The sequence below is a fragment of the Erinaceus europaeus genome, chromosome X (assembly GCF_950295315.1).
Source record: "Erinaceus europaeus chromosome X, mEriEur2.1, whole genome shotgun sequence".
Taxonomy (NCBI): domain Eukaryota; kingdom Metazoa; phylum Chordata; class Mammalia; order Eulipotyphla; family Erinaceidae; genus Erinaceus; species Erinaceus europaeus.
Genome location: NC_080185.1, coordinates 78,082,037 through 78,109,288, shown reverse-complemented (window position 1 = coordinate 78,109,288; position 27,252 = coordinate 78,082,037). Strand labels below are relative to the sequence as shown.

The 27,252-nt window shown below is 40.0% G+C and overlaps 1 protein-coding gene across 7 annotated transcripts in view; it reads left to right on the top strand.

Annotated features, from left to right (window-relative positions):
- Positions 1-27,252, top strand: part of EDA (ectodysplasin A) — a 620,747-nt gene that overhangs the window by 110,300 nt on the left and 483,195 nt on the right. The window contains exons 2-3 of one of the 7 annotated variants that reach the window (XM_060182841.1): positions 14,089-14,159; positions 14,467-15,012. The exons of 5 other annotated variants lie outside the window; for them this stretch is intronic. In XM_060182841.1, the coding sequence (XP_060038824.1) occupies positions 14,089-14,159; positions 14,467-14,818 (423 nt within the window). In that variant the 3' untranslated portion in view covers positions 14,819-15,012. Of the gene's footprint in view, positions 1-14,088; positions 14,160-14,466; positions 15,013-27,252 lie in introns of those variants that run through there. One more of the 7 variants, XM_060182842.1, reaches the window with a different exon arrangement.

The window sequence follows — 27,252 nt, the reverse complement described above, 5'->3', positions numbered from 1 at the left end:
CCAGCAATATAAAAGGGTTCCTCTGTCCCCACAGCCTCTCCAGCATTTGTTGCTGCTGTCCTTTTTGATGTATGCCATTCTTGCAGGAGTGAGGTGGGATCTTAGTGTTGTCTTAATTTGCATTTCTCTGACAATCAGTGACCTAGAGCAGTTTTTCATGTTTGTTAGCCTTTTGGATCTCCTCTGAGGTGAATATTTTGTTCATATCCGATGCCCATTTTTGGATGGGGTCATTTGATTTTTGGTGCTAAGTTTGCTGAGCTCCTTATATATTTTGGTGATTAGTTTCTTGTCTGATGTATGGCATGTGAAGATCTTCTACCATTATGTGAAAGGTCTCTGTGTTTGTTTAATAGTTTCTTTGGATGTGCAGAAGCTTTTCAATTTGATATAGTCCCATTGGTTTGTTTCAGCTTTATTCTTCCTTGCAAGTGGGTTTGATTCATCAAAGATGTCCTTGAGGTGTAGGTGGGAAAGTGTTTTACCAATGTTTTCCTCTAAGTATTTTATTGCTTCTGGTCTGATATCTAGGTCTTTGATCCATTTGGAGTTGATTTTTGTTTCTGGTGAGATAAAGTGGTTCAATTTCATTCTTCTGCATGTTTCAACCCAGTTTTCCCAGCACCATTTATTGAACAGAGCCTTCTCTTTCCATTTAATCCTTTGGGCCCCCTTATCAAAAATTAGATGCCCATAGGTGTTGGGATTTACCTCTGGGCTTTCAATTCTGTTCCACTGGTCTGTGTGCCTATTTTTGTTCCAGTACCATGCTGTTTTGATGATGATGGCTTTATAATATAGTTTAAGGTCTGGGAGTGTGATGCCTCCATTTCTGTTTCTTTTCCTTAAGATGGTTTTGTCAATTCTAGGTGTTTTCAGGATCCAGATAAATGATTGTAGCATTTGTTCTATTCACTTAAAGAAGCTTGGTGGAACTTTGATGGGTATTGCATTAAATTTGTATATGGCTCTGGGGAGAATTTCGTTTTGATGATATTTATTCTTCCAATCCATGAGCATGGGATATCTTTCCATTTCTTGGTATCAATTTCTATATCCTTGAGTAGCGACTCATAGTTTTCAGCATACAAGTCTTTCACTTCTTTGGTCAACTTTATTCCTAGGTATTTGATTGATTTTGCTGAAACAGTAAATGGGAGTGATTTCTGGATGTCTTCTTCTTCAGATTTGGTGTTTGCATAAAGAAATGCCATTGATTTTTGTACATTGATTTTGTAGCCTGATACCTTGCTATATTGCCTAATAACTTCCAGTAATTTTCTACTGGATTCTTTAGGTCTTTCTATGTATACTATCATATCATCTGCAAATAGTGAGAGCTTGACTTCTTCCCTTCCAATCTGTATTCCTTTGATTTCTTTCTCTTGCCTGATTGCTATGGCAAGAACTTCCAATACTATGTTGAAGAGTAACGGTGACAGTGGACAGCCCTGCCTAGTCCCCAATCTGAGGGGGAATGCTTTCAGCTTCTGTCCATTGAGTATGGTGTTGGCTGTAGGTTTGCTATATATAGACTCCACTATCGTGAGGAATTTCCCATCTATTCCCATTTTTTGTAGAGTTTTGAGCATGAATGGGTGTTGGATTTTGTCAAAGGCTTTCTCTGCATCTATTGAGATAATCATGTGGTTTTTGGCTTTGCTTTGATTGATGTGGTGAATGACATTGATTGACTTACGGATGTTGAACCAGCCTTGCATTCCTGGGATGAATCCCACTTGGTCATGATGAACAATCTTTTTGATGTGTTGCTGTATCTGGTAGGCCAAGATATTGTTTAATATTTTGGCATCTATGTTCATCAAAGATATTGGCCTGTAGTTTTCCTTTTTTGTTCTGTCCCTATCAGCTTTTGGTATCAGAGTGATGTTGGCTTCATAAAAGGTGGAAGGGAGTATTCCTGTTTCTTCAATCTTATGGAATAACTTAAGAAGTATGGGTATTAACTGTTTCCTGAAAGTTTTGTAGAATTCCTTTGTGAAGCCATCTGGTCCAGGACTTTTGTTGTTGGGGAGATTCTTAATAACGGTTTCAATTTCTTTGTCTGTGATTGGTGCATTTAGATTTTGTAGTTATTCTTGGTTCAGTTTTGGAAGTGCATAGGTTTCTAGGAATTGTTCCATTTCTTCCAGATTCTCTAGCTTGGTGGCATATAGTTCGTTATAGAAGTTTCGCAGGATTCTCTGGATTTCTGTGGTGTCAGTTGAGATATCTCCTGCATCGTTTACAATTCTATTAATTTGAGTGTTCTCTCCTTTTTGTTTGGTGAGTCTGGCTAGGGGTTTGTCAATTTTGTTTAATCTTTCAAAGAACCAACATTTGGCTTCACTGATCTTTTGTATGGTTCTTTTATTTTCGATGTTGTTTATTTCTGCTCTAACTTTAGTGATTTCTGTCCTTCTGGTTGCTTTAGGGTTCCTTTGTTCCTCTTCCTCTAAGTCCTTGAGTTGTGCAGTAAGGTCGTTCATTTGAGCTTCTTCTTGGTGTTTAATATGTGATTGTATGGCTGTAAGTTTCCCTCTCAGTACTGCTTTAGCTGTGTCCCAAATATTTTGATAGCTTGTGTCTTCATTTTCATTAGTTTCCAGGAACATTTGAATTTCCTGCTTGAGTGAGTCTCTGACCCAGTAGTTCTTAAGGAGCATGTTGTTTAGTTTCCAAATTCTGTGTCTTTTAATAATTTTCCGTTTGTTGTTAAATGTTAGTTTTACTCCACTGTGGTCTGAGAAGAGACTTGGGATGATTTCAATGCTTTTGAATTTATTGATGCTGTCTTTGTGGCCTAACATGTGGTCTATCCTTGAGTATGTGTTATGTGGATTTGAAAAGAAGGTGTATTCCAGTTTTTTGGGGTGGAGGAGTGTGAAAATGTCCAAGAGGTCTAGTTTCTTGATCTCTTCATTCAATTCTCTTGTATCTTTATTGGTTCTCTGCTTTGTTGATCTGTCTAAGTGTGAGAGTGGGGTATTGAAGTCTCCCACTATTATTGTATTACTATTGATGTATTTTTGAAATTCTTTCAGTAGATGCTTAATGTATTTAGATGGTCCCTCGTTGGGTGCATAGATGTTAATTATTGTTAAGTCTTCTTGGCTGATTGATCCTCTAATAATTATTTAATGTCCTTGCCTATCTTTTATTACTTTATTTAATTTAAAATCTATCGTATCTGAGATGAGAATGGCTGTTCCTGCCCTTTTTTTGTGGACCGTTAGCCTGTATGATAGTGTTTCACTTTAAGTCTGTGTTTATCTTGTTGTGACAGATGGGATTCTTGCAAGCAGCATATGGTTGGGTTACGTTTTCTGATCCATCCCCCCACCCTGTGCCTTTTGATGGGTGAGTTTAAGCCATTGACATTTATTGATATTATGGATTTAATGTATTGTAGTGCCATTGTTCAGAAAAAAATTGTTTGCTCTGATATATTGCAAGTATTATGGTGATGTTCTTGTTTATAAGAGGTCTTTTAGTACCTCTTTCAGGGCCAGCTTGGTGATGGTTGCCTCCTTTAACTGTTGTTTGTCTAAGAAGGTTTTGATCCCTCCATCTAGTTTGAATGAAAGTCTAGCAGGATATATTATCCTTGGTTCAAACCCTTTTTCATTCAGGGCTCGATAGATATCTTGCCACTCCCTTCTGGCTTTTAGAGTTTGAGTGGAGAGTCTGCAGTTAGTCTTATGTGTTTTCCCTTGTATGTGACATTTTGTTTCTCTCTTGCAGCGTTTAGGATCCTTTCTTTATCTTTACTTCTTCTCATTGTGACTATGATGTGTCTTGGTGTCTTCAGGTCTGGGTTGATTCTGTTTGGTACTCTCTGGGCCTCTTGATCCTTGATATCCTTTCTGTTATTCAGGTCTGGGAAGTTTTCTTGTATTATTTCCTCTAGAATGTTTGCTTCCCCTTCCTCTCTTTCTTCCTCTGGCAGGCCAATTATACGAATGTTACTTCTTTTGAGATCATCCCATATGTCTCTGTTGTTGTTTTCAGTGTCTCTCAATCTCTTTTTAAGCTCTTTCACCTCTGTCTTTGTTTTCTCTAACTCATCCTCTGTCTGACTAATTCTGTTTTCTGCTTCTTTTAGTCTGCTTTCCCTTGCCTCAGCTTCTTTCTTCATTACAGCTATTTCAGCTTTCAGTTCTCTGATTGCCTCAGTATAATCAGTATTTTACTTGGGGGTCTCAACTGTTGTTTCCCTAATACTGCCATTCCTTTCTTCCAATGTTGTTTTCATTTCTGTGATTAATAAGTTTATTATTGCTTGCATACTTTTCTTATCTATGGTTACTTCTGGCTGATTTGTTGTTTCTTCTGGGCTCTTGTCTTCATTCATTGCAGTAGCAGTTTTATTTGTTTTTGATCTACCCATTTTTTTATTTATGTGTTTCTTATTTTATGCTCTGTTGTTCCTCAGTTGTTGTGTCTTGAGTACAAGTAACACTGTACTAAATACCTTTATGACAATTGCACTCACCAACCTCAGGAATTACAGTAGCAACTGAAGCAAGTATTGAAGTAGTTTGATTGTTACCAGTTAGCCAAACAATTTCTCCATTCCGTGAAAAAATAGTAACCAAATTCCAGTGAAGAAAGAGAAAAGAAAGAAGGGATAGCAAGAATAGACAGTTATGCAAATCTACTATCCATTGTATATTCTAGGGGTAACAAGAGGGCAAAGGGAACTAGAGCAGAGATACACACATAGAGAGTCCGCTGTGAGTCAGAATTATTCCCCAAAGTAATTCACAAATTCAGAAAGGCAAAGAAGAGGGAAGAAGTGTATGACAAGATTAAAAAAAAAATAGAGAGAAAGACAAGAGAGATAAAAGGGAGAAGATAAGAAAAAGAGTTGTAATTAAAGAGCAGTGCAAGGAACTTCCCAAATGTGCATCAGTGAATTCAAAAAAGCACCCTGTTTGGTGGTGTGGGGTATCCTGCTAGGAGCTGGTCCCCAGGGACTGTTTATGGCGGGGGTGGGGGAGGAGGTATGCTTGAAAATTAAAAGGAAGAAAAAAGAATTTTTTCCCCTACTCTAATTCTTAACCCAAATTAAGTTATAGTCATCTCCTTGTCACCGCTATGACACCTTATTGGCTGGCCTGCTAAAGGCAGAAAATCTTATTGTTTCCAGGGGATGTGTTCAGAGCTCAGTGGCTAGTAGCTTCTCAGTCCGCCATCCTCCCGGAAACCCCCCCCTCCAGACTTTTTTAAAGGATTTCTCGAAAATGAAAACTAGCTCCGAGTCCTTTGATCCAATGAGAGCTATACTTAAGAAGTCTTTGGATCCGCCCTCAGGGTCATGGTGGTCCCTGGAGACTCCCAAGAGAAAGCCCCCGAGCTACAGTGCTCCCTCTGGGTCCTCTGCTGGCTGCCCAGCAGCGCTCTGCAACCGGCGGAGGAGCCGCCTTCCCAGGCGGAGGACAATGCCCGGCACACCCGCCTTGCCTGCTGCCGCCTGGGAAGTCTGGAGCAGCCCGCCCGCTAGTCCGTGCCACCTTTACTCTAATTCTTAACCCAAATTAAATTATAGTCACCTTTTTGGTGAATATAATTATTGACTGGCCTGCTAAAGGCAGAAAATCCTACCGTTTCCAGATGTGATCAGAGCACACGCTGCTAGCAGCTTCTGAGTCCGCCATCTTCCTCAATTCATATTTTTAAATTTAATTTATATAAAGGAAACACTGACAAAACCATAGGGTAAGAGGGGTACAGCTGCACACAATTCCCACCACCAGAACCCCTTATCCCACCCCCTCCAATGATAATTTTCCTATCATTTAATCCTCTGGGAGAATGGATCCAAGGTCATTATGGTATGCAGAAGGTAGACGGTCTGGCTTCTGTAATTGCTTCCCTGCTGAACATGGGCATTGACAAGTCAATCCATACTCTAGGGCTGCCTCTTTATTTCCCAAGTGGGGTTGGGTTCAGGGGAAGTGGAGCTCAAGGAAACATAGGTGGGGTTGTCTTCCCAGGGAAGTCTGGATGGCATCTCGAAAATTGTGGCTGAACAGAGAGTTAAAATATAAATCAAAACAAATTGTTGACTAATCATGAACCTAAAGGTTTTAATAGTGCAGATGAATAGTTGGGGGGGTCCTTCATTATGTAGATAGCTAATAGGAATATTTTGATTATATTTCAAAAGGTCTGTGGCTACACCAGTTTTTTTGTTTTTGTTTTCCTTTTTTTTAAATTTATTTTTAATTTAACAAAGGATAAATTAACAAAACCATAGGGTAGGCGTGGTATAACTCCACACAATTCCCACCACCCAATCTCCATATCCCATCCCCTTTCCTGATAGCTTTCCCATTCTCTATCTCTCTGGGAGCATGGACCCAGGGTCATTGTGTGTTGCAGAAGTTGGGAGGTCTGGCTTCTGTAATTTCTTTCCCACTGAACATGGACGTTGACTGGTCAGTCCATAGTCCCAGCGTGCCTCTCTCTTTCCCTAGTAGCGATAGTCTCTGGGTAAGGGGAGCTCCAGGACGCATTGGTAGGGTCTTTGGTCCAGGGAAGCCTAGCCGGCATCCTGATGACATCTGGAACCTGGTGGCTGAAAAGAGAGTTAACATACAAAGCCAAACAAATTCTTCAGCAATCATGGACCCAAAGGTTGGAATAGTGGAGAGGAAGTGTTGGTGGGGTACTCACTGCAAACTCTAGTGTACTTCTGCTTTCAGATATATATTTTGGACTTGTTTATGGATACAAGTGAACATATCCTCTCTCTCACAGATCCTGGTGTATATCTAGGTTTTGGGACTTTGTTAGAAAGTGATCCACATGGGATGGAGTTAGAGAATACTATGAAAGGAAAGGTCTCACCTGAGTAATGAAGCTGAAGGGTTGTCATTCCACACCTGAAGTCTCTGGACACAGTCTGAGCATGTTGAGGTGGCAATCGTTGCATTGATTAGGTTATGATCGGCTAATGCAATATTATTTGGTATGGATTGGGAGAGGCATGCAGGAAAGTGGGCCCTGTCCTAAGGTGACAGGACTGAGGGAAATATAGGCTCTATAGTGGAGATGTGAGGTTCCTGCTGTCTTAGGGTTCCAAAAGACAATCGATACTTAATGTTATCATCACATTATTTGGTAATTAGGTTAACTTTGAAAAGTCCTTCTGTTAGGGTTTGCTGTATAGTACCCAGTATCTTGTAAATAGCTGTGCCACTGGTTGCTTCTGATCTCCTCGGTCTAAGCTTTTGAGAGAGTCCGCACATCTAATACACAGCCTATATATTTAAAAGAGTCAGTCTGTGTTTTAAAAATTTTGAGACGTACAATTAATTTTTCCCGTCTCATATTAATTACCTAGTGATTTATATGACTACACTTTACTAGGAGTGTACATAAATACCATTCCCACCACCAAAAGACTGTGTCCCATCTCAAAAACCCGTCCCCAGCCCCCACCGGCCCAGGAAGCCTCATGTCTACACCTCACCACAGAGTTTTTACTTTGGTGCCCTACTTTCAATTTAGTCAGATCCTGCTTTTAGTTTCCCTTTCATATCTTTCTCAGCTTCTGTTGATGAGTGGGATCATTCCATACTCATCTTTATCTTTCTGACTTATCTCACTTAACACAATTCCTTCTAGCTCTGTCCAAGATCGATCAGAGAAGGTGGGTTCATTGTTCTTGATAGCTGTATAGTATTCCATTGTGTATATATACCATAGCTTTCTAAGCCACTCATTTCTTGTTGGGCACATGGGTTGCTTCCAGGTTTTAGCTATTATGAATTGTGTTGCTGTGAACATAGGAGTACACACCTATTTTTGGCTGGGTGTTATGGAGTCCTTGGGGTATAGCCCCAGCAGAGGAATTACTGGATCATATGGAAGGTCCATGTCTAAACTTGTGAGAGTTTTCCAGACTGCTCTCCACAGAAGCTGTACCAATTTACATTCCCCCCAGCAATGCAAAAGGGTTCCTCTGTCTCCAAATCCTCTCCAGCATTTGTTGCTGCTGTCCTTTTTGATGTATGCCATTCTTACAGGAGTGAGGTGGTATCTTAGTGTTGTCTTAATTTGCATTTCTCTGACAATCAGTGACCTAGAGCAGATTTTCATACATTTGTTATCCTCTTGGATCTCCTCTGAGGTGAATGTTTTGTTCATATCCTCTGCCCATTTTTGGATGGGGTCATTTGCTTTTTTGGTGCTAAGTTTGCTGAGCTCCTTATATATTTTGGTGATTAGTTTCTTGTCTGATGTATGGCATGTGAAGATCTACTCCCATTATGTGAGGGGTTTCTTTGTTTAATAGTTTCTTTGGATGTGCAGATGCTTTTCAATTTGATATAGTCCCATTGGTTTGTTTCTGCTTTAGTCTTCCTTGCAATTGGGTTTATTTCATCAAAGATGTCCTTGAGGTGTAGGTGGGAAAGTGTTTTATCAATGTTTTCCTCTAAGTATTTGATTGTTTATGGTCTAACATCCAGGTCTTTGATCCATTTGGAGTTGATTATTGTTTCTGGTGAGATAAAGTGGTTCAATTTCATTCTTCTGCATCTTACAACCCAGTTTTCCCAGCACCGGTTATTGAAGAAAGCTTCCTTCTTCCATTTAATGCTTCGGGCCCCCTTATCAAAGATTAGATGTCCATAGGTGTAGGGATTTATTTCTGGGCTTTCAATTCTGTTCCACTTGTTTGTGTGCCTATTTTTGTTCCAGTACCATGCTGTTTTGATCATGATGGCTTTATAATACAGACAGAGAGAGTCCACTCTGAGTCAGATTTCTTCCCCAAAATATTTCCCAAATGTGTATCAGTGAATTCAGAAAGGTGAAGGAGGAAGGAAGAAAGGATGACAAGAATGAGAAAAAGAAGAAAAAAAGTGAGATAGAGAAAAGAAAAAAGATAATAAAAAGAACAGTAATAAAAGAGCAGTGAAAGGAAAGAGTTTTTATTTATTTATTTATTTATTTATTTTTATTATTTAATTAGCTATGAGGGGGTGGAGGGAGAGAGTGGTAGGGGAGGTATGAAGAGTGAAACAAGTTACTTTAGCAGTTCATAAGACACCTCGTCCTTTAGCAATGGAAAATACACTAAGAGTTAATTCTGGTCAACCTGAAGGAGAGGGGGAAAGGGATATGCATTTATCTAGTATTATAAAATAGAACAGAGTAAAACAACCTGTCCTGTCTTCAGCTTGGATGGCTCCAGTTGCCTCAGGCCCCTTGAGCAGAGGCAGCTGATAGTTGAGAAAATAAAGAAGATAAAAAAACAAAAACCCTCTGATGGTCTTTCCCTGTCTGAGTAAGGCTCTGCTTGGTGGAATATTTGTATCTGGAATTAACCACTTAGAAAGAAAAAAAGCCAAAGGTTTCAGAAAAGAATAGAATTAGAATTAATGACACCCCCTAGTGGGACAGGAATCTTCGTAAAGAAAGAATCTCAGCAGTGGAGACTGCTGGGAGCAGATCTCTGACCCCCAGAGACTGGTTATGTGGGGGAGGGGGGTTCGCTTTGGGAATAATAATTAAAATTATAATTAAATCATAAATAATAAATTAAATAATAATTAAAAAATTTTTCCTTTCTTTTTCCTCTATTTTCTAACCCAAATTGAGTTATAGTTACCTCCTTGGTGTTACCGCTAGGACCCCTTATTGACTGTCCTGCTAAAGGCAAAAAATCCTACCGTTTCCAGTAGATGTTGTTGGAGCTCAAGCCACTAGCAGCTTCTCATTCTGCCATCTTCTGGAATCTCCCTTTGTTTTTCTTTTTAACCTGAGCCTAAAATATGATATGAAGGTGGATACAAATTATTGTCTGGGGATGATGATGTCATGGCTGGAAAAAGGACCAGAAAGCTGGATCTGGGAAGAGAGTAGCTCTCATCTTCCTCAGGTGTAGGTTTTATTTCTATGTATTTTATTGATTTTGCTGCAACAGTGAATGGGAGTGATATTTGGATATCCTCTTCTTTGGCTTTGGTGTTTGTATAAAGAATTGCCACTGATTTTTCTACATTGATTTTTTACATTTCTACATTGATTTTCTAATGCCTTGCTATATTGCCTAATAAATTCCAGTAGTTTTTGCTGGATTCTTTAGGTTTTTTTATGTATACTATCATATCGTCTGCAAATATTGAGAAGTTGATTTCTTCTGTTCCAATCTGTATTACTTTGATTCCTTTCTCATGTCTGATTGCTATGGTATGAATTTCCAATAGTATGTTAAAGAGTAGGACATCAATAACTACAACAATAAAACAATAAGGACAACAAAAGGGAATAAATAAAGTAAATACTAAAAAAGTTGAACAGTAATGGTAATAATGGAAAGGCCTGTTCGGTCCCCTTTCGGATTTCAGCTTCTGTCTGTGGAGTACGATAGTGGCTGTAGGTTTGCTATATATGGACTCCACTATCTTAAGGAGTTTTCCATCTATTCCCTTTTTTGTAGTGTTTTCTGCATGAATGGGTGTTGGATTTTGTCAAAGGCTTTCTCTGCATCTATTGAGATAATCATGTGGTTTTGGGTTTTGCTTTTATTGATGTGGTGAATGAAATTGATTGACTTACGTATGTTGAACCAGCCTTGATTCCTGCGATAAATTCCTCTTAGTCGTCATGTATAATCATTGTGATATAGTTTTATATCTGGTTGGCAAGTGTCTTGTTTTATATTTTGGCATCTTTGTTCATCAGAGATATTGGTCTGTAGTTTTCCTTTTTTGTTGTATCTCTATATGCTTTTGGTATCAGGGTGAAGGCAGAAGGGAGTGTTCCTGTTTCTTCGATCTTACGTAGAAGGTGTAGAAGTATAGGTATTAACTATACTGAAGGTATTCCTGAAGGTTTTGTCAAATTCCTTTGTAAAACAACCTGGTCCAAGACTTTTGTTGTTGGGAAGATTCTTAATACCTGTTTTTATTTCTTTTTTCTTTTTAATTTTTTATTTATAAAAAAGAAAAAATTGACTAAACCATAGGATAAGAGGGATACAACTTCACACAATCCCCCCCCCAGAGCTCTGTATCCTATACCCTCCCCTGATAGCTTTCTTATTCTTTATCCCTCTGGGAGTATGGACCCAAGGTCATTATGGGATGCAGAAGGTGGAAGGTCTGGCTTCTGTAATTGCTTCCCCGCTGAACATGGGCATTGACAGGTCACCCATACTCCCAGCCTGTCTTTCTCTTTCCCTAGTGGGGAAAGGCTCTGGGGAAGCATAGCTTCAGGACACATTGGTAAGATTGTCTGTCCAAGGAAGTCTGGTTGGCACCATGCTAACATCTGGAATCTAGTGGTTGAAAAGAGAGTTAACATACAAAGTCAAACAAATTGTTGACCAATAATGGACGTAAAGGCTGGAATAGTGTAGATGAAGATTTGGGGTGCCCTCCATTTTATAGATAGCTAGTAGGCATATATTATTTATATTCTAAAGGGCCTACGGCTATACTAGTGGTATTTTTTGTTGTTGTTGTTTTTTGCCTGATCTTGAAATCTGATATGCAGGTGGGCCCTAATTATTGTCTGCAGAGGTGATGTCATGGCTGGCAGAAGGACCAGAAAGCTGGGTCAGGGAAGAGAGTAGCTTCCAAATATTGGAAAGTTGTATAAATATTGTTGACTGTAAACCCCATCAATTTGATGTGATCCTGGGCCCACATTCAGCTTAAGAGCCTATGTGACCACTTCATCCCTGTAGATCTGAGCTCATATTCTGTGTTCGTAGGTAGGAACGTTCCAAGCTGCCCCAATATCAGGACCCATCTTCATCAGGTGTAGCATAGAGTATATTGTCCAGCCTTCCTTTGGAGGATGGAACATTCTATACTTTTGTTGATCCAAGTTTAGGGCAAGGTCCTATGTGGGCCCACAAAGGGGTCTATTGTGTTGTTTCAGATGGGAATGACCGATAACAATGGAGAGAGTGATTTATTCAAGGGGTCTAGGCCCAACATGTCCGTTTTGGAATCTCAATACTCCCCGAATAGGGCCCTCAGCTGATGGGGTGGTCTGATAGTGACTAGAGAGTCACTGTTAATACATGCCAGTCTCTTGCCCTTATTCGGCTTTTGCAGTCCTTGCTTTGATAAGGATATCTTGTGAGTGAGTGAGGGAAGTATAATAGGGAATAGGTGATGAGGCCATATAAGTCTAAGTAGACACTATTTCATTAGGAACTTATACTGACTAACTGTAGACTATTGTGTACTTTTGCTTTCAAGTATATATTTTGCTGTAATTTATGGATGCATATACCCTATCTCATGGGACCTGGTCTATATCTAGGTTTTGGGACTTTGTGAGGAAGTGAACCACCTGAAATGGAATTAGAGAATTCTATGAAAGGAAAGGTCTCCCTGGAGTTATGAGGCTGAAGGGTTGATATACCATGTCTGAAATCTCTGGACACAGTCTGAAGTGAAGCATACCAAGGTGATACTTGTTGTGTTGATTAGGTTGGGATCAGCAGATGTGATATCATTTGGTATGAATTGAGAGAAGCATTCAGGAATGTGAGCTCCACCCTAGAGGTTGCAGGACTGGGGCAAATATAGGATCTAAAGGGGAAGTGGGAGGATCCTGCTGTGTTAGAGTTTAAGAAGACAGTAGATAGGTATTACTATAATCACATTATTTGGTATTTGGGTTAATTTTGCAATATCCCTTTGTTAGGATTTACTCGAAGTTTTTAAGAGAGTCAACATAAAAGACTCAGCCTATGTATTAAAAAGACTCAGTCTGGGAGTCGTGCGGTAGTGCAGCAGGTTAAGCGCATTTGGCACCAAGCTCAAGGACCAGCGTAAGGATCTCGGTTCGAGCCCCTGGCTCCCCACCTGCAGGGGAGTCACTTCACAGGCAGTGAAGCAGGTCTGCAGATTTCTATCTTTCTCTCCCCCTCTCTGTCTCTCCTCCTCTCTGGATTTCTATCTGTCCTATCTAAGGACAGCAACAACAACAATAATAATGCTAACCACAACAATGATAAAACAACAAGGGCAAAAAAGGGGAAAAATGGATTTCAGGAGCTCTTTGGCTGCTACTTCTTTTCCTGGTCAGAAACATCTCGGACTGTGTCCCATCCCAACCACCCACCCCTTGCCACGTCGGGAAGCCCAATGGCCACCCTCCCCTTCACCATAGGGTTTTTACTTTGGTGCCCTGCTCTAGATTTAATCAGATCCTGCTTTTAGTTTCCCTTTCTGTTCTTCTTTCTCAACTTCTTTTGATGAGTGGGGACATCCCATACTCATCTTTATCTTTCTGGCTTAGCTGACTTAACATAATTCCTTCTAGCTCCATCCAAGATGGGTCAGATAAGGTGGGTACATTGTTCTTAATAACTGCATAGTATTCCACTGTGTATATATACCACAGCTTTCTCAGCCACTCATCTGTTGTTGGGCACCTGGGTTCCTTCCAGGTTTTAGCTATTATGAATTGTGCTGCTATTAACATAGATATACACATATCTTTTTGGTTAGGCATTATGGAATCTTTGGGGTATATCCCCAGTAGAGGAATTACTGGGTCATATGGAAGGTCTATCTAGCCTTGTGAGAGTTCTCCAGACTGCTCTCCAGAGAGGCTGGACCAATTTACATTCCCCCTAGCAGTACAGAAGGGGACACAGTCTTTTGGTGGTGGGAATTGTGTTTATGTACACTCCTATTAAATTGTAGACATATAAACCACTATTTAATATGAGAGGGAAAAATGATCATATATCTAGAACATCTTAAGACACAGACTGAGTATTTTTAATATATAGGCTGTCTTTGATATGTTTACTCTCTCAAAAGCCTAGACCAGGGAGAGCAGAAGCAACTGGTAGCACAGCTATATACAAGATGCTGGTTATTATACCCCAAACCCTAACAAAGGGACTTTTCAAAGTTAACCCAATCACCAAATAATGTTATGATAACAATAACTATCCATTGTTTTCTTGAACCCTAAGACAGCAAGAACCTCACATTTCCACTATAGAGCCTATATTTCCCCAAGTCCTAGAACCTTAGGGTGGGGAACACTTTTCTGCATGCTTCTCTCAATCCAAATCAAATGATATTTCATCCGCAGATCACAACCCAATCAATGCAACGAGTGCCACCCAAGCATGCTTCACTTCAGACTGTGTCCAGAGACTTCAGGTGTGGAATGGCAACCCTTCAGCTTCATCACTTACTTGAGACCTTTCCTTTCATAGTATTCTCTAATTCCATTCCAGGTGTTCCACTCCCCAATAAAGTCCCTAAACCTAGATATACTCCAGGTCCCCTGAGATAGAGCATATGTTCACACGTGCCCATAAGCTAAGGAAAAAATATATACCTGAAAGCTGAAGTACACCAGAGCCTGCAGGGAATACCTCCCAACACTTCATCTGTACTATTCCAGTCTTTAGGTCCATGGTCGTTCAACAATTTGTTTGGCTTTGAATGTTAACTCTCTTTTTAGCCACCAGGTTCCGGTTGCCAGCACAATGCCCATCAGACTTCCCTGGACAGATGACCCCATCAATGTGTACTGGAGCTCCATTTCCCCAGAGACCCACCCTACTAGGGAAAGAGAGATGCAGACTGGGAGTATGGATCTTCCAGTCAATGTCCATGTTCAGCGGGGAAGCAATTACAGAAGCCAGACCTTCCACCTTCTGCAACCCACAAGGACCCTGGGTCCATACTCCCAGAGGGATAGAGAATGTGAAAGCTATCAGGGGAGGGAATGGGATATGGAGATGGGGTGGTGTGGAACTGTAGCCCTCTTATCTTATGGTTTTCTTAATGTCTCCTTTCTTAAAATAAAATAAAATAAAATAAAATAAAATAAAATAAAATAAAATAAAATAAAATCATATCGATAGTTTGCCATACCTACTTCTCTCTGGGAATTGAACACGTGTGACTCTGCTAGCCGGTAAACATTTAAGACCCTCCTACAGCCATGAGCAATCTATACCTAAGCTAATAATTGCTTATCTTATGAGACGAAATTTTTGATAACTATACTTAGACTTTATGAACCTAGCATACTCTTAATCCTTGATGAGACGTGCTTAATTTGTCTTTTAGCTGTTTCACCCTAATAAATCCAGTATTGTTTAAAACAGTCAAGTAAACACCCTGTGGTGAGGGTAGACATGTGGCTTCCTGGGCCAGTGGGGGGTAGGGGTGGGTGGGTGGGATGGGACCCAGTCTTTTGGTGGTGGGAATGGTGTTTATGTACACTCCTAGTAAAGCGTAGTCATATAAATCACTAGTTAATTAATATGAGAGGGGGAAATTAATTGTATGTCTTGAAGTTTTTAAAACACAGACTGAGTCTTTTTAATATATAGGCTGTGTATTTGATATGCGGACTCTCTCAAACGCCTAGACTAAGTAGATCAGAAGCAACCACTGGCACAGCTATTTACAAAATACTGGGTACTATACAGCAAACCCTAACAAAAGGACTTTTCAAAGTTAACCCAGTTACCAAATAATGTGATGATAACATTAATTATCCACTGTTTTTTTGAACCCTAAGACAGCAGGAACCTCACATCTCCACTATAGAGCCTATATTTCCCTCAGTCCTAGAACCTTAGGATAGGGCCCACTTTCCCGCATGCCTCTTCCAATCCATATAAAATAGTATTGCATCAGCTGATCACAACCTAATCAATGCAACGATTGCCACCTCAACATGCTTCAGCTCAGACTGTGTCCAGAGACTTCAGGTGTGGAATGACAACCCTTCAGCTTCATTACTTGGGTGAGACCTTTCCTTTCATAGTATTCTCTAATCCCATCCCAGGTGGATCACTTTCTAACAAAGTCCCAAAACCTATATATACACCAGGATCTGTGAGAGAGAGCATATGTTCATACGTATCCATAAACCAGTGCAAAATATATACCTGAAAGCAGAAGTACACTAAAGTTTGAAGTGAGTACCCTCCCCCCCCCCAACACTTCCTCTCCACTATTCCCTTTTAGGTCCATGATTGCTCAACAATTTGTTTGGCTTTGTATGTTAACTCTCTTTTCAGCCACCAGGTTCCAGATGCCATCAGGATGCTGGCCAGGCTTCCCTGGACTGAAGACCCCACCAATGCGTCCTGGAGCTCCATTTCCCTAGAGACCCACCCTACTAGGGAAAGAGAGAGGCAGACTGGGAGTATGGACCAACCAGTCAACGTCCATGTTCAGCAGTGAAGCAATTACAGAAGCCAGACCAGACAATGACCCTGGGTCCATGCCCCCAGAGGGATAGAGAATGTAAAGCTATCAGGGCAAGGGATGGGATATGGAGATTGGGTGGTGGGAATTGTGTGGAGTTGTACCCCTCCTACCTTATGGTTTTGTTAATTTATCCTTTCTAAAATAAAAAATAAATTAAAAAAAAACAGTTGTCAGCTCCCCTCTGTGAATCATGTTGCACACCACAAGCAGCCACCAGCACCTCCCTACCTCTTTTTTTATTCTTAGCCACCACCAAATGACTGTGTCCCATCCCACCCACCCCCACCCCACCCCGACATCTTGGGTAGCTGAATGTCTTCCCTCACCCTTAAACCAGCTTACTTTGGTGCCCTCCTCCAGATTTAGTCAAATCCTGATTTTAGTTTCCCTTTCTGTTCTTCTTTCTCAGTTTCTGTTGATGAATGGGATCATCCCAAACTCATCTTTATCTTTCTGACTTAGCTCACTTAACATAATTCCTTCTAGCTCTCTCCAAGATGGGTCAGAGAGGGTGGGTTCATTTTTCTTAATAGCTTCATAGCATTCCATTGTCCATATATACCACAACTTTCTCAGCTATTCATCTGTTGATGGGCACCTGGGTTGCTTCCAGGTTTTCGCTATCATGAATTGTGCTGCTGTGAACATAGGTGTACAAATATCTTTTTGGTTGGGTGTTATGGAATCCTTGGGTTATACCCCCAAGAGAGGGATTACTGGGTCATATGGAAGGCCCATGTCTGCCCTTCTGAGTGTTCTCCAGACTGCTCTCCACAGAGATTGGACCAACTTACATCCCCACCTGCAGTGCAAAAGGGTTCTTCTGTCCCCACATCCTCTTCAGCATTTGTTGATGCTATTCTTTTTGATGTATGCCATTCTCACAGGAGTGAGGTGGTATCTCAGTGTTGTCTTTTTTTGCAGTTCTCTGACAATCAGCGACCTGCAGCAATTTTTCCTGTTTTTGTTAGCCTTTTGGATCTCTTCTGTAATGAAAGTTCTGTTCATATCCTCTGCCCATTTTTGGATGGGGTCATTTGATTTTTTGTTGCTAAATTTGATGAATTCTGTAAATTTTTGTGATTAGTCTCTTGTTTGATATAGAGCATGTGAAGATCTTCTCCCATTCTGTGAGGGGTCTCCTTGTTTGGGTGATGGTTTCTTTGGCTGTGCAGAAGCTTCTCAATTTGATGTAGTCCCACTGGTTTGTTTCTACTTTACTCTTCCTTGCAATTGAGCTTGTGTCATCAAAGATATCCTTGAGGTTTAGGTGGGAAAATGTTTCACCAATGGTTTCCTCTAAGTATTTGATATTTTCTGGTCTGACATCCATGTCCTTGATCTATGTGAAGTTGATTTTTGCTTCTAGTGAGATAAGGTGATTTGGTTTCATTCTTCTGCATGTTTCAACACAGTTTTCCCAGTACCATTTACTGAAGAGAGTCTACTTCCTCCATGCATTACCCCCCCCCCCCATGAAAGATTAGATGTCCATAGGTGTGTGGGTTTAGTTTTGGGCTTTCGATCCCGTTCCACTGGTCTGTGTGCCTATTTTTGTTCCAGTACCAGGTTGTTTTGATAATGATGGCTTTATATTATAGTTTGAGATCTGGTAGTGTGATGCCTCCATTTCTGTTTCTTTTCTTCAAGATTGTTTAGGCAATTCTGGGTGTTTTCTGGTTCCAGATAAATGATTGCATTTTATGCTGTATTCTCTTAAAGAAGCTTGGTAGATATTTGATGGGTATTGTATTAAATGTTTATATGGCTCTAGGGAGAATTTTCATTTTTATAATAATTTTCTTCCAATCCATGAGCATGGGATGTCTTTCCATTTTGTGGTATCATTTTCTAGTTTCTTGAATAGTGACTCATATTTTTCAGTATGCTAGTCTTTCACTTTTTTGGTCATCATTATTCCCAGGCATTTTATTGATTTTGCTGCAACAGTGTTTTTGCAAGCATAGATTTAGTGTTTGCATAGAAATATGCCACTGATTTTTGCACATTGGTTTTGTATCCTGACACCTTGCTATATTGCCGAATAACTTCCAGCAGTTTTCTGCTGGATTCTTTAGCTTTTTCTATGTATAATATCATATCATCTGCAAATAGTGAGAGCTTGACTTCTTCCCTTCCAATCTGTATTCCTTTGATTTCTTTCTCTTGCCTGATTGCCATGGCAAGAACTTCCAATACTATGTTGAAGGGTAATGGTGACAGTGGACAACCCTGTCTCGTTCATGGTGAGGGGGAATGCTTTCAGCTTCAGTCCATTGAGTATGATGTTGGCTGTTGGTTTGCTATATATGGACTCCACTACCTTGAGCTATTTCCCATCTATTCCCATTTTTTGTAGTGGTTTGAGCATGAATGGATTTTGTCAAAGGCTTTCTGTGTATCTATTGAGATAATCATGTGGTTTTTGGTTTTGCTTTTATTGATGTGGTAAATGACATTGATTGGCTTACATATGTTGAACCAGCCTTTCATTCCTGTGATAAATCCCACTTGGTCGTGATGAACAATCTTTTTGATGTGCTGCTGTATCCGGTTGGCCAGGATCTTGTTTAATATTTGGCATCTCTATTCATCAGAGATATTGGTCTGTAGTTTTTTTTTTTTCTTTTTTGTTGTTTCCCTATCTGCTTTGTTATCAGGGTAATGTTGGCTTCATAGAAGGTGAAAGGGAGTGTTCCTGTTTTTTCGTTCTTGTGGAAGAGCTTTAGAAATATAGTTATTAACTGTTCCAACCTCTTTTTAAAGATAAATAACAACAAACGGTGCTTCAATGTGTTGCAATTTTATTTATCCCACCCCTACTTTAGTTGTTTGATTTAATTCACCCTAACCACTTTTTGCTGTATGTGGTTTAACTTTATCTCCCATGTGTTGAGTTGCTATTATGGTTCACTTTGATTTTTCCCTATTGTGGGTCTCAAAAAGTGTTTTAAAGTTTTAACCCCACCACCCTGTGGCTCTGTCTTTAATCTGCTCCAACATGTTTCTTTGTTTACCCACTCCTTTTTTGTTGTTGTTAGTTAATTCTAAACTTTGTTTAATCTCACCCTTTCTGACACAATGAGTATATTACATTCTAAAGAAGACAATCTTCACCTTAGACAGTTGAAAGAAACTTTAAGAATATGTAAAATTCCGTGTTCCAGGAAAGCGAAGAGAAATAAGACAGCAGTCCGCTTCAACCACCTGGTGGAACAAAATAAGCAGAAGTTATTGGGATCCTCATAAGGAGCACCTCTTGCAAAGAGGAGCAAGTAGTTTGACAGTTGATGGCAGCAGCCTGGAGCAGAAGATGGAGTCTATGTTTCTTGGTAAAGCTCCCAGGCTCCCTCCTTTGTGCCAACTCCATCTCTCTGTGTCACTTATTGAGGGAATGAAACCCCAAAATGTGCTGTGATGTTGTTGGGAGGGGCTCTCAAGACAGTGAATGACTAAACTTTCTATTTTTAAATTTTTTAAAAATATCTATTTATTTTACATTTTTGTTGCCCTTGTTGTTTTATTGTTGTAGCAATTGATGTCATTGTTGTTAGGACAGAGAGAAATGGAGAGAGGAGGGGAAGACAGAGAGAGGAGAGAGAAAGATAGACACCTGCAGACCTGCTTCACCACCTGTGAAGACACTCCCCTGCAGGTGGGGAGCTTGGGGCTTGAATCAGGATCCTTATGCTGGTCCTTGCGCTTTGTGCCACATGTCCTTAACCGCTGTGCTACAGCCCAACTCCCACGACTGAACTTTCATCCTTCCCTGGTACAAGGGTTAGGTAACCACAAAGAGAAATACCAGAAAAATGAGTTCATTATTTCTGAAATGGAGAACACTGTAAAATTTATTTTTGCGAGCTGAATTTTGAAAAATGTAATATTTTTAAGTGTCTTCTCTAAATGAGATATTTTGTGGCTTTTCAAATAGCAGAATATCATTGGCAATATATGGATCTATTATTAAAAAACTATAGTCTCCAGGAGCAGTGGATTCATGGTGTAGGCACTGAGCCCCCACAATAACCCTGGAGGAAAAAAAAGACTCAGTCTTTGCTTCAACCCACTATGACCCTGGGTCCATACTCCCAGAAGGATAGAGAATGGGAAAGGTATCAGGGGAGGGGATGGGATATGGAGACTGGGTGGTGGGAATTGTGTGGAGTTGTACCCCTCCTATCCTACGGTTTTGTTAATGTCTCCTTTCTTAAATAAATAAAAAAAATTTTGAGACATTCAATCAATTTTTCCCTCTCATATTAATTAAATAGTGGCTTACATGAGTACAAATTGATAGGAATGTACATAAACATTATTCCACCACCAAAAGACTGTGTCCTATCCCCCCCCCCGAACCTTGAAGCTGAACATCCATCCTCACCCTCAACCCATGTTTTTTACTTTGGTGCCCTACTCCAAATTCAGTCAAATCCTGCTTTGAGTTTCCCATTCTGTTATTCTTTCTCAACATCTGTTTGTGACTAGGATTATCCCATACTTACCTTTATCTTTCATTTTAAAAAAAATTATCTTTTTTTATTTATTAGCTAGAGACAGTCAGAAAACAAGAAGGTAATAGAGAGGGAGAGAGACAGAAAGACAGAAAGACACCTGCAGCACTACTTCACAACTCACAAAGATTTCCTCTTGCAGGTATGGACCAGGGGCTCAAACATGGATCCTTGTGCATTGTAATACGTGCACTCAAGCAAGTGTACCACAAACTGGCCCCTATCTTTATCTTTCTGACTTAGCTCACTTAACATAATTCCTTCTAGCTCTGTCCAAGATGGGTCAGAGAAGGTGGGTTCATTGTTCTTAATAACTGCGTAGTATTCCATTGTGTATATATACCACAAGTTTCTCACCTGGGTTCCTTCCAGGTTTTAGATATTATAAATTGTGCTGCTATGAACATAGGTATACACATTTTTTGGTTGGGTATTAAGGAGTCCTTGGGGTATATCCCTAGGAGAGGGATTACTGGGTCATATGGAAGGTCCATGCCTAGCCTTTTGAAAGTTCTCCAGACAGCTCTCCACAGAGGCTGCACTAATTTACATTCCCACCAGCGGTGCAGAAGGGTTCCTTTGTCCCCACAGCCTCTCCAGCATTTGTTGCTACTGTCCTTTTTGATGTATGCCATTCTCACATGGGTGAGATGGTATCTCAATTTTCTCTTTATTTGCATTTGCATTGATGGTATCTCAATGTCTTTATTTGCATTTCTCTGAGAATCAGCGACCTGGAGCAATTTTTTCACATGTTTTTTCATGTGTTTCATGTGTTTGGATCTCTTCTGTAATGAATGTTCTGTTCATATCCTCTGCCCATTTTTGGATGGGGTCATTTGCTGTTTTGTTGCTAAGTCTGCTGAACTCTTGATATATTTTGGTGATTAGTCTCTTGTCTGATGTATGGCATTTGAAGATCTTCTCCCATTCTGTGAGAGATTTCCTTGTTTGGGTGATGGTTTCTTTGGCTGTGCAGAAGCTTTTCAATTTGATGTAGTTCCATTGGTTTGTTTCTGCTTTAGTATTTCTTATAATTGGGTTTGTATCATCAAAGATGTCCTTGAGGTTTAGGTGGGAAAGTGTCCCACCAATGTTGTCCTCTTAGTATTTGATAGTGTCTGATCTAACATCCATGCCATTGATCCATTTGGAGTTGACTTTTGTTTCTGGTGAGATAATGTGGTTCAGTTTCATTCTTCTGCATGTTTTGACTGAGTTTGCCCAGCACCACTTACTGAAGAGAGTCTCCTGCCTCTATTTAATACTTTGGGCCCCTTTATCAAAGATTAGATGTCCATAGGTGTGGGGGTTTAGTTCTGGGCTTTAAGTTCTGTTCCACTGGTCTTTGTGACTATTTTTGTACCAGTACCAGGCTGTTTTGATGATGATGGCCTTATAATATACTTTGAGATCTGGGAGTGTGATGCCTCCATTTCTGTTTTGTTTTCTCAAGATTGTTTTGGCAATTCTAGGCATTTTGTGGTTCCATATAAATGATTATAGTTTTTGTTCTATTCTCTTAAAGAAGCTTGGTGAAACTTTGGTAGTTATCATTTTAAACTTGTATATGGCCCTACATAGAATATTCATTCTGATGATATTTATTCTTCTAATCCATGAGTATGAGATGTCTTTCCATTTCTTGGTGTCATTTTATTTTTCTTCTTTATTTTTTAAAATTATTTAAAATAAAGAGACATTAACAAAACCATAGGATAAAAGGGGTACAACCCCACACAGTTCCCACAACCAGATCTCCATAACCCATCCCCTCCCCCTGATAGATTTCCCATTCTTTATCCCTCTGAGAGTATGGACCCAAGGTCATTGTGGGATGCAGAAAGTGAAAGGTCTGGCTTCTGTAATTACTTCCCCCGCTGAACATGGGTGTTGACTGGTCGACCCATACTGCCAGCCTGCCTCTCTCTTTCCATGGTAGGGTGGGGCTCTGGGGAAGTGGAAGTCTAGGGCAGATTGGTGGGGTTGTCTGTCCAGTGAAATCAGCTCTGCTTCTGGAACGTAGTAGCTGAAAAGAGAGTTAACATACCAAGCCAAACAAATTGTTGAACAATTATGCAAATAAAGACTGGAATAGTGCAGATGAAATGTTGGGGGGTACTCACTGCAGACTCTAGTGTACTTCTGCTTTCAGGTATATATTGTTCCCTAGTTTATGTGTACGTGTGAACATATTCTCTATGTCATGGGACCTAATCTACATCTATGTTTTGGGACTTTGTTAGGAAGTGAACCACCTGGAATGGAATTCGAGAATACTATGAAAGGAAAGGTCTTACCCGAGTGATGACATTGAAGGGTTGTCATTCCACACCTGAAGTCTCTGGACACAGTCTGAAGTGAAGCATGCTGGGGTGGCACTCGTTGCTTTGACAAGGTTGTGATCGGCAGATGCAATATTATTTGGTATGAATTGAGAGAAGCATGCAGGAAAGTGTTCCCCTAAGGTTCCAGGACTGGGGGAAATATAGGCTTTATAGTGGAAATGTGAGGTTTCTGCTGTCTTAGGGTTCAAGAAGACAATAGATAGTTATTGGTAATTTGGTTAAATTTGAAAAGTCCCTTTGTTAGGATTTGCTCTATAATACCCAACATATTGTATATAGTTGTGCCACCGGTTGCTTCTGTTCTCACTGGTCTAGGCTTTTGAGAGAGTCAACATATCAAAGATTCAGCCTATGTATTAAGAAGACTCAGTCTGTGCTTTAGAAAGTTTGAGACATACAATCAATTTTCCCCTCTCATATTAATTAAATAGTGATTTATATTACTATAATTTAATAGAAGTGTACATAAATACCATTACCACCACCAAATAACTGTATCCCATCCCACCCACCCACCCACACCCTCTGCTGCCCTGGGAATCTGAGTATCTACCCTCACCTTCACCCCTTGGTTTATACTGTGGTGCCCTACTCCAGATTTAGTCAAATCCTGCTTTTGGTTTCCCTTTCTGTTCTTCTTTCTCAACTTCTGTTGATGAGTGGGATCATCCCATACTCATCTTTATCTTTCTGAGTTAGCTCACTTAACATAATTCCTTCTAGCTCTGTCCAAGATGGGTCAGAGAAGGTGGTTTAATTGTTCTTAATAGCTGCATGGCATCCCATTGTGTATATATACCATAGCTTTCTCAACCACTCGTCTGTTGTTGTTGGGGACCTGGGTTGCTTCCAGGTTTTAGCTATTACGAATTGCACTGCTCTGAATATAGGTGTACTAATATCTTTTTAGTTGGGTGTTATGGAGTCCTTCAGATATAGCCCCAAGAGAGGAATTACTGTATCATATGGAAGGTCCATGTCTACCCTTCTGAGAGTTCTCCAGACTGCTCTCCACAGAGATTGGACAAACTTACATTCCCACCAGCAGTGCAAAAGGGTTCCTTTTTCCCCACAGCCTCTCCAGCATTTGTTACTGCTGCCTTTTTCGATGTATGCCATTCCCACAGAGGTGAGGTGGTATGTCAATGTTGTCTTTATTTGCATTTCTCTGATAATTAGCCACCTGGAGCAATTTTTTCCATGTTTGTTAGCCTTTTGGATCTCTTCTGTACTGAATGTCCTGTTCATGTCCTCTGCCCATTTTTGGATGGGGTCATTTCTTTTTTGTTGCTAAGTTTGCTGAGCTCTTGGTATATTTTGGTGATTAGTCTTTTGTCTAATAGATGGCATGTGAAGATTTTCTCCCATTATGTGAGGGTTCCCTTTTTTTGGGTGATAGTTCTTTGGCTGTGCAGATGCTTTTCAATTTGATGTAGTTCCATTGATTTGTTTCTGCTATCATCTTCTTTGAAATTTGGTTTGTATCATCAAAGATGTCCTTGAGGTTTAGGTGGGAAAGTGTTCCACTGCCGGACTGGCATGGGGGTGCCTCTTCTTGGCCCGTACTCTCTGATTTGGAGAGAACGTGACCTGAAACAGCCTGGGTTGCTACTCACTCATGGACATGTGAGAGATGACTCAGGGACAGAGCTGGTGGTGGCCAAGGGATTCAATTCTTTATTGATCAGTTGAGTCAGGTGGGATTCTTACAAGCAGCATATGGTGGGGTTGCGTTTTCAGATCCATCCTCCCACTATGTGCCTTTTAATGGATGAGTTTAAGTCTTTGACACTAATTGATATTATGGATTTAAAGATTTGTAGTGCCAATATTCAACAATTTTTATTTGCTCTGATATATGGCAACTATTATAGTGATATTCTTGTTTATAAGTGGTCTTTTAGTGCCTCTATCAGGGCAGGCTTGGTGATGGTTGCCTCCTTTAACTGTTGTCTGTCTGAGAAGGTTTAGACCCTTCCATCTAGTTTGAATGAATGTCTAGTAGGATTTGCTATCCTTGGTTGAAACCATTTTCGTTCAGGGCTTGATAGATATCTTGCCATTTTCTTCTGTCTGGGATGTTTTCTTCCATTATTTCCTCTAGTGTATTTACTTCCCCTTCCTCTATTTCTTCCTCTGGTAGGCCAATTATAGTAATGTCTTGGTGTCTTCAGGTCTGGGTTGATTCTGTTTGGGACTCTCTGGGCCTCTTGAATCTTAATGTCCTTTCTGTTGTTTAGGTCTGAGAAGTTTTCTTCTATTATTTCCTCTAGAATATTTACTTCCCTTCCTTCTCTTTCTTCCTCTGGTAGCCCAATTATACGAATATTACTTCCTTTTATATCATCCCATATGTCTTTGTTGTTGTTTTTAGTGTCTCTCAATCTCTTTTTGAGCTCTTTTACAGCTTTCTTAGTCTTCTCTAGCTCATCCTCTTTTTGGCTAATTCTGTTTTCTACTTCTTTTCATCTGCTTTCCCTTCCTTCAGCTTCTTTTTTCAATTCAGTGATAGTATTAACTTGTTCTGCTAATTGGCCTTTTAACTCAGCTATTTCAACTTTCATTTCTCTTAACTGCCTTGAGGTAGCTGTATTTTCTTTGAGGTTCTCTTTGGTTGTTTCCCTAATTCTGATAGCCCTTTCCTCCATAGTTGTCTTCATTTCTGTGATTATTTTGTTTACTATTACTTGCATACTTTTTTTTAAAATCTATGGTTACTTCTGACTGATTTGGGGTTTCTCCTGGGCTCCTGTCCTGATTCTTTGTGTTAGTTTTATTTGCTCTTTACTTAACCATTTTTTTATTGATGTGGTTTTTATTTTTCTGTTCTGTCATACTTCAACTGTTGTGTTTTGAGTACAAGCCACTCTATACTAAAGACCTTTATGACAAGTGCAGTCACCAACCTCCAAAATTACAACAATAGTAACTGAGAGAAGGATTGATGCAGTTCAGCCAATACCATTTAGCCAAACAACACATCCAGTCCAGGAGAAAATAGCAACCAAACAAAAGAAAAAGAAAGAGATTGGAAAAAAGGGAAAGCAAGAATAGACAATTATGCAAATCTACTGTCCACTATAAATTCTAGGGATAGAAAGGGGAGAAAGGAAAGTAGAGAAGAAACCCACACATAGAGTCCACTCCAAGTCAGATTATCCCCAAAATAATTCACAAGGAAGTATCAGTGAGTTCAGAAAACAAAATATGGAGGAAGGAAGAAAATAATAATTATAATAATAGTAAAAGAAAGAATAAAAGAAGAAAAAGGAAGAGCAGTGAAAGGAAAAGTTCTTTTTTTTAATTAGCCAAGAGGAGGGACAAAAGGAGAGTTGAGAGAAGAGTTCCTCTCACAATGGATAAGATACCCAGTCACCTAGCAATGGAAAGAACAACAACAGTAAATTTTGTTCAAACTGAAGAAGGTGGATGGGAAAGGGGAATGTGTATATAATAATAGCAGTAATTGAATAGAATAGAAAACCCCTAACAGTCAGTCTGCAGCTTGGACTGCTCTATTGGCAGCGTGAGCAAAAACAGCCAATTTTTAGAAGTATCCAAAAAAAAAAAAATCCTCTAGGTAAGTATTTCCCAGGCAGGGATGAGGCTAGGATCAGTCAGGTATTTTGTTACTCAAATTGAGTTCCATCCACTTAAAAAAAAAAAGAGAGAAGTTAAAGTTAGAGGCTTAGAATGACAACCCTGGTGAGCCAGAAATCCTGTTAAAGAAAACAGCTCAGTGGGGATCCTGCTAGTAGCAACCCCTGAGCTGCCCCTGAGGGCTGGTACTGGGGTGGGCAGGGTGAAATCAGAAATAGTCAAAGGATTTTCCTTTGTTCCCCTAACCTCCTTTTGTCATCCCAAGAGAGAGTTATGGGACTGTATTTTGGTGTCACTCTGACTAACTAGTGCTCACCCTCCTACAAACAGCCCAGTAACCTACCAGATTCATTGGATTCCAGGTTTCAAGCTGCTGCTTCTTGGAGTTCAGGGCAGCTGTGGTTCCAAAGACTCCATCAGGTGTCATTTTCTATTTCCTTGAATACTGACTAATAGTTGTCAGTATAAAAATCTTTCCGTTTGGCCAGCTTTATTCCTAGGTATTTTATTGATTTTGCTGCAACAGTGAATGGGAGTGATATCTCGATCTCTTCT